This window comes from Macaca nemestrina, chromosome 2 (assembly GCF_043159975.1).
Source record: "Macaca nemestrina isolate mMacNem1 chromosome 2, mMacNem.hap1, whole genome shotgun sequence".
Taxonomy (NCBI): Eukaryota; Metazoa; Chordata; class Mammalia; order Primates; family Cercopithecidae; genus Macaca; species Macaca nemestrina.
The window spans coordinates 152,181,502-152,195,661 of record NC_092126.1 but is presented as its reverse complement, the minus strand read 5'-3'; the positions used below and the strand labels follow the sequence as shown (position 1 = coordinate 152,195,661).

At 55.1% G+C, this 14,160-nt stretch overlaps 1 protein-coding gene across 2 annotated transcripts in view; it reads left to right on the top strand.

Annotated features, from left to right (window-relative positions):
- LOC105477739 (nucleoporin 210) overlaps window positions 1-13,175 on the top strand; it is a 106,082-nt gene extending 92,907 nt beyond the window's left edge. Inside the window, exons 31-40 of one of the 2 annotated variants that reach the window (XM_011734435.2) lie at window positions 674-849; window positions 2,183-2,403; window positions 3,726-3,862; window positions 6,222-6,345; window positions 7,316-7,462; window positions 7,819-8,069; window positions 9,436-9,652; window positions 10,098-10,193; window positions 10,268-10,351; window positions 11,624-13,175. In XM_011734435.2, the coding sequence (XP_011732737.2) occupies window positions 674-849; window positions 2,183-2,403; window positions 3,726-3,862; window positions 6,222-6,345; window positions 7,316-7,462; window positions 7,819-8,069; window positions 9,436-9,652; window positions 10,098-10,193; window positions 10,268-10,351; window positions 11,624-11,724 (1,554 nt within the window). In that variant the 3' untranslated portion in view covers window positions 11,725-13,175. Of the gene's footprint in view, window positions 1-673; window positions 850-2,182; window positions 2,404-3,725; window positions 3,863-6,221; window positions 6,346-7,315; window positions 7,463-7,818; window positions 8,070-9,435; window positions 9,653-10,097; window positions 10,194-10,267; window positions 10,352-11,623 lie in introns of those variants that run through there. The other variant, XM_071092243.1, reaches the window with a different exon arrangement.
- The last annotated feature ends 985 nt before the right edge of the window (window positions 13,176-14,160 follow it).

The window sequence follows — 14,160 nt, the reverse complement described above, 5'->3', positions numbered from 1 at the left end:
CTGGCAGCAGATCCCCCTCTCTAGTTTTTGGTGAGTGAAAGTGACTGACTGCTCATGCTATTTCAACAAATATGTATTGAGCACTAGCTGTATACCAGACACTGCACCACTGAACTTTGTCAAAGAAGTTCAGACCTTTGGAGCACTAGTTTTTGAGCCAGGATAGATTTTCACCTGGACTCAGAGAAACAAGGGCTGCTGTTTATGGAGCTTGGGTTCTTGGGCTCCAGAAATCCCCATTTCCCTCCTTGCCCTGGTGTCCTGCAGGCACACTGTGACATGCTTAGAGCTTCCCCATCGATCCAGAAGGACGTTGTTTCTTTAAATGCCCCAAGAGCCAGGTTCTCTGAAGAAACTGGATATTGCAGCCCAGGGGGCCCTCTCTCAATGTGAATAGCGATCTCATTTTTCCAAGTCATGGATTGGGACACTCCTGGGTGGGTTTTCTCATAGTGAGGCCAATCTGCTGTGTTGGGAGGTAAGAACTTTGTCACTAGGTTGGGACACTCTGGGGAGTGTGGCCTTTACTCCTCTCAGGACCCCTAAGTCCAGCCCCACATTGTTCCTGAAGTGGATCCTCCTGGGGGCAGGCGTCCCCTCCTTGAGAGGTAGGTTTTGCTGGAGGCCAGTCCCTGGGACTGAATCCTCATCATACCTGTATGTTGTCCTTTAGGTATCCCCTGTTTCCTACCTGAGGGTTTCCATGAGCCCTGTCCTGCACACCCAGAACAAGGAGGCCCTGGTGGCTGTGCCTTTGGGAATGACCGTGACCTTCACTGTCCACTTCCACGACAACTCTGGAGATGTCTTCCATGCTCACAATTCGGTCCTCAACTTTGCCACTAACAGGTAGGATGTGGGCGAGGGTCATTTCTCCTGTGAAGTCCTGTCTGGTACCTGATAGAGACAACTGGGGATAACACAGAAAGGCTGCTGCTGTTGAAGGAAGATGTGCATTACTTCAGTTTCCAAGAGATGTGGGCATGCTGCACCGTGCAGGGCCACGAGGAAGCACCACTGCCCTCGGGGGATGCAGACCATTTCAGAGGAAGATAGACAGGCATCAGCCCCCAGAGGAGGAAGTAGGGTGTGGGGAAGCTCCAGGGAGCGCGCCCCGAGGCACAGGAGATTGGCCCTTCAGCCTCGGCTGCCCACAGGTCCTGCCACGGTTGTGTTTCCCTGTTGCTGAATGCATTCAAAGACAGGTGTCAAGGGTGTTGCCTTATGGAAAGAACTAGGGTTTAGAGTCAGGCCTGGTTCTAGCCACAGCTCTGCCCTTTGTGGGCCCTGTGAGCAGGTCACCATCCAAAAATCTGTTTCCACACCTATCATGTTGGGCAGTGTGGCCTAGGTTCCAGGGCTTTCCTTCAGCTGAGGGAGTGGGTCATGAGGACCTCTGGCAAACCATGGTGCTCTGTGTGTGTGCACAGAATTGCCATCTGTCAGTTTAGGGCATGTCCTGGAGGAAATGGAGCCCAGTTCTCCCAGCCCTTTGGCTGCACTGCAGGTCATTCTGGCCTTCTTGTGGCAGGAGCACCTGATAGAGACCCAGTCAGCACTCAGGATCAAAAGGTGTGGTGGAGGCAAGGATGCAGCCACAATCCCTAACCCAAACTGTCACCCCACGCCGTCCACACTTATGCACCAAAGCTGCCATTGGCAACATTGAGCACCTGCCCTGTGGCAGGTGCCTCCCCACTGCTGACCTCATGTAATACTCACGCCAGGCCTGTGTCACGGGCACATGATGATCCCCATTTTTCAGAGGAGGAAAGGGCAGAGGCTGCTTCTGCAGTCAGGTTGCATAGTAAGGGCAGCCTTCCCTTTCTGGCATGTCCAGTTCTCTGGTGGGAAGAGCGTAGGGAAGCACTCTGGATCTCTTTCCCCTCGGGGCCTCAGTTTCCTTTCTGGAATGCTGGAATGATGCTGCTGCCACTGCCTAGCTGCGGGCTGTGTGTGCTTTCTGGGGTGACAAGTGAGGAGGTAGAGCCTGTGCCATCTGCCTGCAGTGGTCCCTCGTCTGGGGCCGCTGTTTGGTAACCTCGAGTTGGGGCCACAACTGGGACCTCAGTCAGTCGAATGCTTTGCTCAGCAGAGGACCTGGACTACATTTCTCCATCTGGGAGTTGGAGGCTTCTTTACCGAGACTGAGAGCGAGCCCTCCTTTCTCTCCTGTGCCTAGAGACGACTTTGTGCAGATCGGGAAGGGCCCCACCAACAACACCTGCGTTGTCCGCACAGTCAGTGTGGGCCTGACACTGCTCCGTGTGTGGGACGCAGAGCACCCAGGCCTCTCGGACTTCGTGCCCCTGCCTGTCCTACAGGCCATCTCCCCAGAGCTGTCCGGGGCCATGGTGGTGGGGGACGTGCTCTGTCTGGCCACTGTTCTGACCAGCCTGGAAGGTAAGACAGATCCTGAGCCAGGGAACCTGTGGAGTCACGGACGCTTGCAAAGCTGAGTGGGGGCTACCTGTGCAGGGGCTACCCGAGCTGGGGCTCGGCGCCAGTCACGGGGGCCTGCAGGCAGACCTGCAGGATACTCAGGAGCAGTGCTCCAAAACTGCTGCCCAGAGACCAGATCCAGCCTGTGCCTGTTTTCTGCAAGGAAATTTTTGTTGACACTCAGCTGGACCATGCATTTATGTATGGTCAGTGGCTGTTGTCACCCTACCACTGCCAGATTGTGTGGTCATAGCAGAGATCATATAGGCTGCATAACCCAAATGCTTATGTCCAACCTTCAGAGAAAGCATTTGCCGGCCCTTTTCTGGAACAGCTCCGCCCGGGGGGCGTCCCCTGCTCCTGTGGGGCATCCCCTGCTCCTGTGGGGCATCCTGCCTCTGCACAGTCTCACGCAGTTCCTCTAGCCAGGCGACACACGGATTGCTGCTGCTGCTGCTGAGGAACTGAATTGACCATTTTAGTGAATTCTGTGGGAAGTGGCCATCATCGTGGACAGCACAGGCTAGGAGACTTAAGCAAAGAAGGACATTGGGCTAAATCAGTGCCTTCCAAATTTCAGCCATGCCCAGGTGACCTGTAGTACATCTGTGGAACACATGTACAATTATTTACTTAGTTTTTATTTTCAAATTGTCTCCACCTTTTTTTTTTACCTTACTAAATTCATTTTAAAAGGAGATGAAATACTACCTTTAAGGAAAAACAAATATAATTTGCCATAAATAGATTATGGTTGAGTCCTTTAATTGTATTTATTATATAATGTGATTGGCTTTTAACTCAGAAGTGTATGTGGTGAAAGCTCTGAGCCTCACACCTGCTGTGTGTTTGCTAAAAAGGAATTGATAAGGCAACGAAGGAATGGGGAGGGGCTGTTGCTTTGGGGAAGGAGCTACAGAGGGCAGGGCCTGGCAGCAGCACCAGACCATTCCTGGGCAGGGGTCAGCTAAAGCTTCATGCCAGGATGGTCAGGAAATTCCAGGCAGGGAGCTGTGGGTCAGGGAGAGCAGGTGCTAGGGGCCACAGCCCCGTAGAGGGTGGGTGCAGCAGGGTAGGAGAGCTGATGGCTCCAGGTGGCTGGATGGAGCCAGGGGCATGACCGGCACTGGGGCAGGCAGTGTGGCTGTCTCCTGAGGCTGCTGAGTGAGCCCCATTGGGGTAGTGGCAGCCAGTGAGGAGGCTGGCTTATCATCCAGGTGAGCTGGGCTTTGACTGGAGTGTCCAGCTATGGGAAGGGGGTGACATCCATGTTTCCTCTCCAGGCCTCTCGGGAACCTGGAGCTCCTCGGCCAACAGCATCCTCCACATAGACCCCAAGACGGGTGTGGCTGTGGCACGGGCCGTGGGATCTGTGACAGTTTACTACGAGGTCGCTGGGCACCTGAGGACTTACAAGGAGGTAGGCTCCAAGCAGCGGAGGCAGAAGTGGCTCAGTGGCCTGTGAGGTGGGCCTGACCTTCTGGGAGGATTATGAAGACTTTTCCTTTTAGAGAAAAACCGTCTGAGGGCTTGGGGTCTGGGAGTCATGAGTCTGGGACTGGCCACTTGCTGACTCTGACGTGGGGACAAGCTCCCTTTTCTTTCTAGGCCTCAGTCTGCCCATGTTCAAGAGGGTGTGATGAGGACAGGCAGCCTTGTAGGGTGGACTCCAGCTCCCATGGGCTTGGTTCTGGCAACCCTGGAGTGGGCACTTCCTGGGAGCCGGTGCTTCCCTGTCACCTGCAAGGTTAAGACTCCCTGTGCAAGTCAACTTTTGAGTCTGGAGGCAACAAAACCTGCTCTCTCTTCCATTCATCTCCAGTTGAGAATGAATCAGTGGGCCGAGTCTGACTGAGATCCAAATGCATCTCATTTTTAGAGGCAGCATGTGCTTTATGGAACCTAGCAGTTTAACCTAATAGTTTGCATATTTAGTGCTGCAGCTCTGCGGTTTGGGCGAGCCAGTTGCAGACAGAGGCATCCTCTGACAATACAGCTGTGCTCTCCTGGAAAGAGCCTCTGATCAGGGGATGGGGTAGCATGGACAAAGGTGTGCAGGGTTCAAGGGCAGAGCATGGGGGGCTGGAACAGAGGGTGTGGGAGAAGCATGGTCTGGCTTTGTGATCAGATCAGAAAATGCACTGGATTCCGGGCAGTTTGGTGCAGGTTGACAGTGGGGCATCTAGAGCCAGACAGTCTAGGTCAAATCCCAGCTTGGCCACTACAAGGCTATGACTGAGCAATCACTGAGTCTCGCTATGCCCTGGTTTTCTCGTCTCTATAATGGGGATGATAGCGTTGTGAGGATTCAGTGAGTTAGCACCTGGGAAGCCCCTAGGGTGGTGCTCAGCTCCTAGCCAGTGCTCAGCAGAAATTAACTGCTGCTGCTCCTGTTCCAGGGTGAAGGGGTAGAAGCTTATGCCACACTCAGTGGAGTTTTTTAAACAGTGCTATAGACCAAGGCTGTGTTTGCTGAGGTTACCTGGCTCCTGGAGGAGCTCGAGAGAGCAGTGGCTGCAGGGTAACTGGCCAGAGACTGAGGCCAGGCCCTCAGCTGGGTTCATGGGGTGTGGCAGAATCTAAAGGCATGTTTGGGAGAGATGGGAGGGAGGGAGGCACATCAGAGCTCCATGAGCATCCAGAAGTGGGGCTGGAGGGGAGGAAGGGCTTGGGGTGACCAGGCTGCTACTGGTCTTTTGTTAAGAGGGGCACACAGAGGTGGGTAGGCCTGCAGGGAGGTGAGGAGCCTGGGCCAGGGAGCTAGAGATGTCACAGCTCTCCCAGGTGAGGCAGGGAGCGCAGCTGGGCGGATGCGGCAGGAGCACTGTGAAGAATGTTGGACAGGGTGGGGGCCTCACTCCAGAGGTGGCTTCGAAGCCCTGGGAGTGGGTGGGAGCGCACAGGCACTCCGGGAGTGCAGGTAGGAGAGGGACCAGGAGGCCTTGGGCACTCTCTAAGAGTGGACAGGGAGGAAGGGGAGAGGAGAGCCAGGGTTGGGGGGTCCCAGGCTAGGGAGTGGGACACAGCCTCTGTCAGTCCCTGGAGGTGGATGGTGGTGAGCCCTGAGAGGAGGCCCCGTGAGTTTGACAGTGATGCAGGCCTGGTCACCTACAGCTCTGCGTGGGGCACATCCCTGGGAGCTGCAGGGGCTTCGATCCCATCCCTGCTCTGAAGTTCACCTACTGGTAGAAACCAGATCCCCGGAGGCAGGGACCGCTCGTGCCTGCTGAGAGAGGGAGGGGGGCCTTCAGCTGCAGGAAGTGGACTTGGGCCTGAAGGGTGGATGGGGCTGGGCTCTGCAGAGAAGGTGGGAGGGTGTCCTAGCCAAGGGACTGCAGGGAGGTCACCAGCCTGGGGCTGTTTGGATGTGGCCAGGTGCAGGATGGGCCCAGGGGGAACAGCTGGGAAAATCTGGGCAGACTGGATTCTGGGTGGGGTACGGTGCTGTACTACAGAGAAGTGATCCTGGCTGTCCCAAGAGCCAAAATCCTCAGCCCACCCAGATTGATGAATGAATTCAGGCCCGCTGCTCAGCGTCCAGTTGGCTGCTGGGAGAAGCAGCTTATTCAATCGGAGAACTGAGCTGTGAAGTCTGACTAGACTGGGCTCAAACCCCCTCTCTGCCACATTCTAGCAAGGCATTTAGGCTTTGAGCCTCAGCGTTGCCACCTGTGAAATGGGTGACACTGTGTCAGACTGCAGGGTGAGGTCGTGGAAATGCCCTGCATGGACCGGGACATAGGCGGTGCTCCATGAAGCTTCCTTGGCTCCCTCTCTAGGTCGTGGTCGGCGTCCCTCAGAGGATTATGGCCCGTCACCTCCACCCCATCCAGACCAGCTTCCAGGAGGCTACAGCCTCCAAAGTGATTGTTGCCGTGGGAGACAGAAGCTCTAACCTGAGAGGTACTTAATGAGCGGTACTTGGGCGGTCTTCAGAGTACCTGGGAGCAGGGAGGTGGCTTCCTGTGTCCTCTGGATGGAGTTTGTCTGCTTTTCCTATTCACACACCAACTCCAGAGAGGGCATTTAGCCCCCTACTCAGTCCACTCCTTCCAGCGTTTCTGAACTTGGAGTCCTCCAAAAGCTGAGCCAGTGAAAGGAATCTTCATAATGGAGCCCAGCTCCCGGAAGGTGCCTGTTCTGCACTAGAAATGTGACTTCAGCCCAAGGGCACCCTAACAAAGAAAGCCACAATTTCCCACCATGAATCCCAGAAACTAATGAATTAGCAGGACTGGTTGCTGGTTTTAATTTTTGTAATGACCTCTCCCAGGTTATGCATAGAATGTTGAATCCCATCCCCTGCCCATGACAGCCCTGAACAGCAGCTGCCAGAAATAAGTAAGTCAACAGGGCTGTTTTCTTACACCACTTCACTGGCAGAGTGAAGCACCGCCCTTCTCGTCCTAATTAATGAGGCAGCTCTGTTCCATCATGGCAGCCTCTGCTCCTTCCTCAGCACAAGTGGACAGCACTGTGCCGTTGCCAAAATACTGCTCAGGTGTTAGTGGAGAACTAGTACCCTCCGAATGTGCAGAAGTAAATTGCCATTTCCCCTGCTGACAGGGACAGAAGTCAGGCATTAGTGGGCCCGGCCCGTCTGCTGTGCCCCTGGATACAAGGTCTGGAACAGATGCTGAAATTCTGACTTGAAGCTCCCTGTGATGCTGAATGGCGCCCTCTTCCATATGATGTGTCCTTGGCTTTACCAATCCTGGCTGCATCTCAAAACTTTGAGCAGCCCTGAGGCCCTGCTGGAAGACATGCAAGGGCAGGTGGCATTTGCGGCCCAGCCAGCCTGTGCAGGCCTGGTGGAATTCGGTGTGGTGGCCATCGGGCCTGGCCCACACCCTCTCATCTCTCCCCTTTCTAGGCGAGTGCACCCCCACCCAGAGGGAAGTCATCCAGGCCTTGCACCCAGAGGCCCTCATCAGCTGCCAGTCCCAGTTCAAGCCAGCCGTCTTTGATTTCCCATCTCAAGATGTGTTCACCGTAGAGCCACAGTTTGATGCTGCTCTGGGTAACTGCGAGGATTTGAAAGTGAAAGGGACTTGGAGACAGTTTCTGTCTTCTGGGCATCTTGGGGCTTCATGTGACCAGCTCACCATGGCCGTCTGTCCGGAGGGCAGAGATTGTTAGGAGCCCAGCCTGGGGATTGACTCCAGGGGGACTTGGGAGGACTGCTGGTCACAGAGGGTATCCTAGCTTGGCCAAGGCCTTTACGGGGGATTCCCAGGAGGACTTCTGGAGGAGGTGACTTCTCACCTGGGCTCTGGAGGATGCATAGGAGTACCCTGGTTAGAGAAGCAGGGAGAAGAAATGACATCAGTGCACGGGCAGGAGAGGGGACAAGACAATACACTCTTGTCTCTGCAGGCCAGTACTTCTGCTCAATCACAATGCACAGGCTGACAGACAAGCAGCGGAAGCACCTGAGCATGAAGAAGACAGCTCTGGTGGTCACTGCCTCCCTCTCCAGCAGCCACTTCTCCACAGAGCAGGTGGGAGCCGAGGTGCCCTTCAGCCCAGGTCTCTTCGCCGACCAGGCTGAAATCCTTTTGAGCAACCACTACACCAGCTCCGAGGTCAGGGTCTTTGGTGCCCCGGAGGTTCTGGAGAACTTGGAGGTGAGTGGCATCTGCATGCCTCAGGCCAGGCCAGAGTCAGGGGCGTCAGGAAGGCCCTGGAGGAAGAGGGAATGTGGCGTGGATGTCCTGGGCCAGCTCTCTTTAAAATTTATTTTTACAATTATAATTTTTAAATTGAAGTACTCTTTCTGTAGCACTATTGCTGTCTCTCAGGCTGCGTGATTGTATTAATTGATCCGACCTCTGCTGTTCTTCCCCAGCTATAAGTTAAGCTTGTGGGGGCAGCACTGAGAACCCAGAAAAGGTGCCAGTGAGCGTGTGGTGCGTGGCATGGCCGAATTCAGTGCAGGAGCATCCGCCACAGAGCAGGGAGGAAAGCCCTAATCCCTGCTGGGACAAGTCCCCTCTCTCCAGGCCTCACTTCCCCCATGACTAAGTCGTGGGGTGGGGTTGGGGGGTGAATGATTCCTCAGGCCCGGAGCCTAGCAGGCTGGGAAGAGTTCTGGGGTGAGAGAACCAAGGAGTTCCTCGGCATTTCCACCTGCTCATCCTTCTGCCTTGCTGCAGCCAGCATGACGGCATGTTCTCCCGCAGAGGCAGGGAATGCCCAGCATCGCCAATGAGGGAGGAGGGCCGGCCCGCTGGCAGCTGCTGGAGACCAGCCGTGAGCAGAGCTCGGGCTGCTGCCTTGGAGAGCTGGTGCTTGGTGATATTTCGTGTTGGTTTAGCCTTTTTTTTTTTTTTTTTTTTTTTTTTGAGACAGAGTCTTGCTCTGTCACCCAGGCTGGAGTGCAGTGGCACTATCTTGGCTCACTGCAATCTCCACCTCCCAGGTTCACGCCATTCTCCCCCCTCAACCTCCCGAGTAGCTGAGACTACAGGCGCCCGCCACCACACCCGGCTATTTTTTTGTATTTTTAATAGAGACGGGGTTTCACCATGTTAGCAAGGATGGTCTCAGTCTCCTGACCTCGTGATCCGCCCGCCTCAGCCTCCCAAAGTGCTGAGATTACAGGCGTGAGCCACTGCGCCTGGCCTGGTTTAGCATTTTTGTAAGCAGCAGTTGATTAGAATTGAATAAACTTGAATTTGATTCTGACATTCATATTGATTTGTCCTTCCCTCAAAAAACACCCTGAGTACGTACAGGGCTTCCCGACTCTGCAGACTACATGCCGTCCATGAGCAGTGCCCAGGTGTCATTACCTGCCCATGAGGTGTGACCTGGGCAGGGGTCTCTACTCCATACCCTTGGGCCCCAGGAGGGAAGCCCAGCATGTCAGGCTGAAGCAGGGGTGCTTCCAGAGATGGGCCATGCAGAGCAGCCCTCCCGCCTCGGGGTCCTGAGGCCCCACTCAGTGGTCCCTCCACTGAGTCCCCCCCCCAGCTCTGATGTCTCTTCCAGGTGAAATCCGGGTCCCCAGCCGTGCTGGCATTCGCAAAGGAGAAGTCTCTTGGGTGGCCCAGCTTCATCACATACACAGTTGGCATCTCGGACCCTGTGGCCGGCAGCCAGGGCCCTCTGTCCACTACCCTGACCTTCTCCAGCCCCGCGACCAACCAAGCCATTACCATCCCAGTGACAGTGGCTTTTGTGATGGATCGCCGTGGGCCCGGTCCTTGTGAGTTGCAGAATGATGTCATCTGGGACAGACCAGGGTGGGGAGGGACAGGCAGAAGTGGTCCTGGCTATCAGTAGAAACCTGGGGTGTAAGAAATGGAGTAGTCAGAAATGCAGAATGTCCCTCAAAGTGATCACTGCTCATTGGGGCCATGATGCAGACTTTAGTTCCCCAGCTTTCCCATCTGTTCTCAACGGGCCTCCAACCCCGTGGAGGCCCACAGGGACTGTGCCCCTCCTCTGCTCTGCAGCCTGCGCCAGGAGAGGAAGCGCCAGAGTACCAAGAGCAGCTGTGGGCCCGGACCTCCAGCAGGTGGCCTGGCCCTCATCCTTATGTCTAAGAGGGACCTGTGGACTGCCCTATAGACATACAGTAGTGCAGGAACATGATGGGACACCACAGTGGGCCTAGTGGTTTTGGTAACTCATCTTCCCATTGATGGCAGATGGAGCCAGCCTCTTTCAGCACTTCCTGGATTCCTACCAGGTCATGTTCTTCACGCTCTTTGCCCTGTTGGCTGGGACGGCGGTCATGATCATAGGTGAGGAGGCTGCGTGTATCTCTGGGTCTGTTCCCCTGCCCCCGCCTGCTCTAACCAACCATGTGCTCTTGCAGCCTACCACACTGTCTGCACGCCCCGGGATCTTGCCGTGCCTACAGCCCTCACGCCTCGAGCCAGCCCTGGGCACAGCCCCCACTGTGAGTAACCCCCCTGCAGGCAGAACCAGGCAGAGCTGCTGAGAAAGAAAAGAGCCCTGAGGGAGGGGTCGAGGCTCCTGAACCCTAAGTCTCAACAGGTCCTTGCCTGGGCCAAAGGAGCCTGAGGCCCAGAGGACAGATGTGGGAGCCAGCAGGATCAGGGCAGAGGGGCTGCCAGTCCTGGTTCAGCAAGAGCTTTCCCCAGGCAGAGCCATGCTGGGTGGAGGTGTGGGCAGCAAGGAGCTCTGTCTAGGCAGGGGTGCATGCTAGGACCAGATTCTCACCTGCTGGGGCTGCCTCAGAAGGCTCTAAGCTGGGGTTGGACGAGCTGACTCACAGATGGGGATTCTGGGTAGTTCTGACGAGAAATTTCCCAGAAGAAGGGGCAAATTCATTTCTTTCAATGGTCCAACTGTTTCTGGTGACCCTGCACAGCTCCAGGGAGCACCTCACTGTGTGAATGCAATTTCTCTCTCAAACAATGCAGTGCCCAGCCTGTAGTGCTGTATGCGAAGGCCCTTTAATGTCTTCTGATTCCCATTTGAGGGTTCTCTCGCCTACACAGAGAGTCCTTGAGCTCGTGTCTGCTGACCTGGGGGCCCATGGACCAGCTTCAGGGGGGTCCCTGAATTTGTTTGAAAGAAGACCCAGTTGTGTGGGTAGAAGCACTTTCCTGAGTAAGGAGAGCCCACACGCCCTGGCCTTCTGCCTGACGGCTTCTCCACCTGCGAAGCAGTGCCCAGGGGAGGCCATGGGTGCTCAGCCTTCTCACAGCTCTGCTGCTTTCTGCAGCTGCTCTGGCAGCAGGCACCTGCCCTTTCTAGTTGCCTCTCTCAGCGTGCTCCTCCCTGGGTTTTGGGAGCCACGCCTGGGTCTCTGCAAGGTCTCCGGAGCACTGCAGAATCACTGCTCCCCTTGAGGTCTTTGTTCCTGTGGTGCTCTTGCCCAAGGCTGTGTTGCATTCAGATGCACAGGCCCTCCCTGCCACATGCTCCCTGGACAGATGCTGCTGCGGTCCTGAAACTTGAGACTTGTTCTCCCCGGACAGGCTCTGCACTCCTGGGTGTTAGGGTGGCATCCCAGGCCTCTCTGTGTGGATGAGGCCAGCTCAGCAGGTGCCGGTGGACTTCCCTCTGCTGGCCGGGGAGGCCTCGGGGCATCACTATGAGAGTGTCCTGGGTGAGGCAGGCGCCTGCTGAATGCTGGCTGTAACTGAGGAGCGCACCGCTCTCCCTGGCTCTGCTGCTCACATCGTCTCTCTTCCCATCCTAGATTTCGCTGCCTCATCACCCACGTCTCCCAATGCACTGCCTCCTGCTCGCAAAGCCAGCCCTCCCTCAGGGCTGTGGAGCCCAGCCTATGCCTCCCACTAGGCCGTGTGAAGGTTCCCAGAGGATGGATCTCAGCCGAGCCTCGTGCGCCCCCAAGATGGGAGATCCCTGCTGCATTCACACTGGAACAAGCCCCTCCAGACGAGTGCCCCGGCCAGCTTCACTGCCGTCTCTGTTCACACAGAGCTGTAGTTTCGGCTCTGCCCATTAGCTCATTCTTTTATATAGGAGTTTTAAATGTGTGTTTTTTTCCTTTCAGGTCTTACAAAGCTAAGACTTCTTGGCTCCTTCCTTTTTGCATGGTTGTCTAGGGTTTCTGGACAATGTGCTGTTGCATTTTTATTTTCCTAGCCTTGCTGAAATCTCTCCTTTCTCAAGACTTTGAGCAGTTAAAAGTACTCTTTACAAGTTGTCTGTAGGTGACGTTACTGTAGTGGTTGGTCTCAGGGAAAGGATTGTCCAGTTACTTTAGGGATTTTTTTGGTGGGGTTTTTCCCCCTGTGAAAACTTACCTTTCCACTAGTCTGGTTGCTGCTAGGAATGTTGGGGAGCAGTGGGACATGAGTGTCCCTGTGTCTGCCCCACTGCCGCAACAGAAGCCTCAGGAACCAGCACCTGGAGGCCGGGATAGCCAACCCCTGGGTGAGCGAGAGGCTGGAGAACACGGGAGCTCACCCAGGGCTGCTGCCCGACCACAGGCCACTGTGAACAGACTTCAGTCCTCTGTTTTTGTTTCATAAGCTGTTGAGACATCTGGTGGACTTGGCTTAGGCCCTGCTGGGACATCCCAAGTGTGATCCCTCTCACTCCATCAGGACACCAGGACTGTCCTTAGGAAAATTCCTTGAGATGGCAGCAGGAGTCGTATTTTCTGTGTGTGTGTTTCGGAAAGCTGCTGTGTCCTGCCTCAGCACAAAGACCCAGTGTCATTTGCTCCTCCTGTTCCTGTGCCACTCCAGAACCTCAGCAGATCTGAGCCACCGCCTGCCAGTGTGAGAGGCGGCCACTTTTATGGCAGCTCGTCAGGCGCAGGGCCCCAGGCAGCTTCCCAGCAGGCCCTAGAGCCTGGCCCGGGCCGGTGATGGAGGGCAGCCACCAGCCCAGGGCCTGCCCATCCAGAAGGGACTCCCCAGGGGCTGGGGGAGGAGACCCTTGGAAAAGTCCTCTCTTCCCAGCTCCTGGTTCTGGATCTGAGATTCTCAGATCACAGGCGCCTGTGCTCCAGGCTGAGGCTAGGCTACCCTCAGGGAGATCCAGAGACTCATGCCCATGGCCATCCATGCATGGACGCTGTGTGGAGAGTCCAGGATGACTGGGGATCCCGCACAAGCCCCCTTCAGTCCTTCAGCGCTGGGCCATGTGGTTGATTTTTCTAAAGCTGGAGAAAGGAAGAATTGTGCCTTGCATATTACTTGAGCTCAAACTGACAACCTGGATGTAAACAGGAGCCTTTCTACTTGGTTTATTTAATAAAGCTCTATGTGATTTTTTAAGAGGGTGCGATCATTGATGAGACTTCTCTCTGATGGTGATGGTTTCTTCCCTTTACCCATCTATGATACTCTAGGGCCTGGCAGAGCTGGAGGTCTGAGCTTTATTCTCCCCAAGGGGTGAGCATCATTTTCAAGCATGCTCAGGGTGGCAAATCCAAGTGCATCTGGACATAGCCAGATCTTGCCAGCAAGTGAGTGTGCCCAAGAAGGCGTGTTGACAAAACCATGTGATGCCACACAGTTCAGCTTTCTGCTCCCAAGCTAACCAAGCGACTCTTTATCTCTAATGGTTGCCAGGAAAGGCTTTTAGCACCATTTAGCACTAAAAATATAGTATATAATATAGTTTTTTCTCTAGAATTCTTAAGTCTGGCCAGAAGTGAACTCTTGTTCTCTGTTTTTCTGTATGTCTTTGTGCATGCTCACACGTGCATCCATGCATCCTGGAAATATTTTGTTGTTGTTGTTGTTGTTGTTTTGAGACGGAGTCTCCTCTCTCGCCCAGGCTGGAGTGCAGTGGCGCAATCTCAGCTCACTGCAAGCTCCGCCTCCTGGGTTCACACCATTCTCCTGCCTCAGCCTCCCGAGTAGTTGGGACTACAGGTGCCCACCACCATGCCTGGCTAATTTTTTGTGTTTTTAGTAGAGACGGGGTTTCACCATGTTAGCCAGGATGGTCTCGATATCCTGACCTCATGATCCACCCGCCTCGGCCTCCCAAAGTGTTGGGATTACAGGCGTGAGCCACCGCGCCCGGCTGCATCCTGGGAATATTACATCACAAGGTCTGCAGACACTCGCTAGCAGGGAGCACTGAACCTGGGGCATCCAGGGTGGGTAGCAGAGGTCTAGGCTGGTGAGAGCTTAGCAATCAGGTAACCAGGAGTCTAGGCCCACCTTGCTCTGGGGCTGGAGAGAAATTGTTTATCTCTCTGGGCCACAGTAGTTTCCTCACCTGCAAAGGGGAGCTCTTGGACATGTGTCC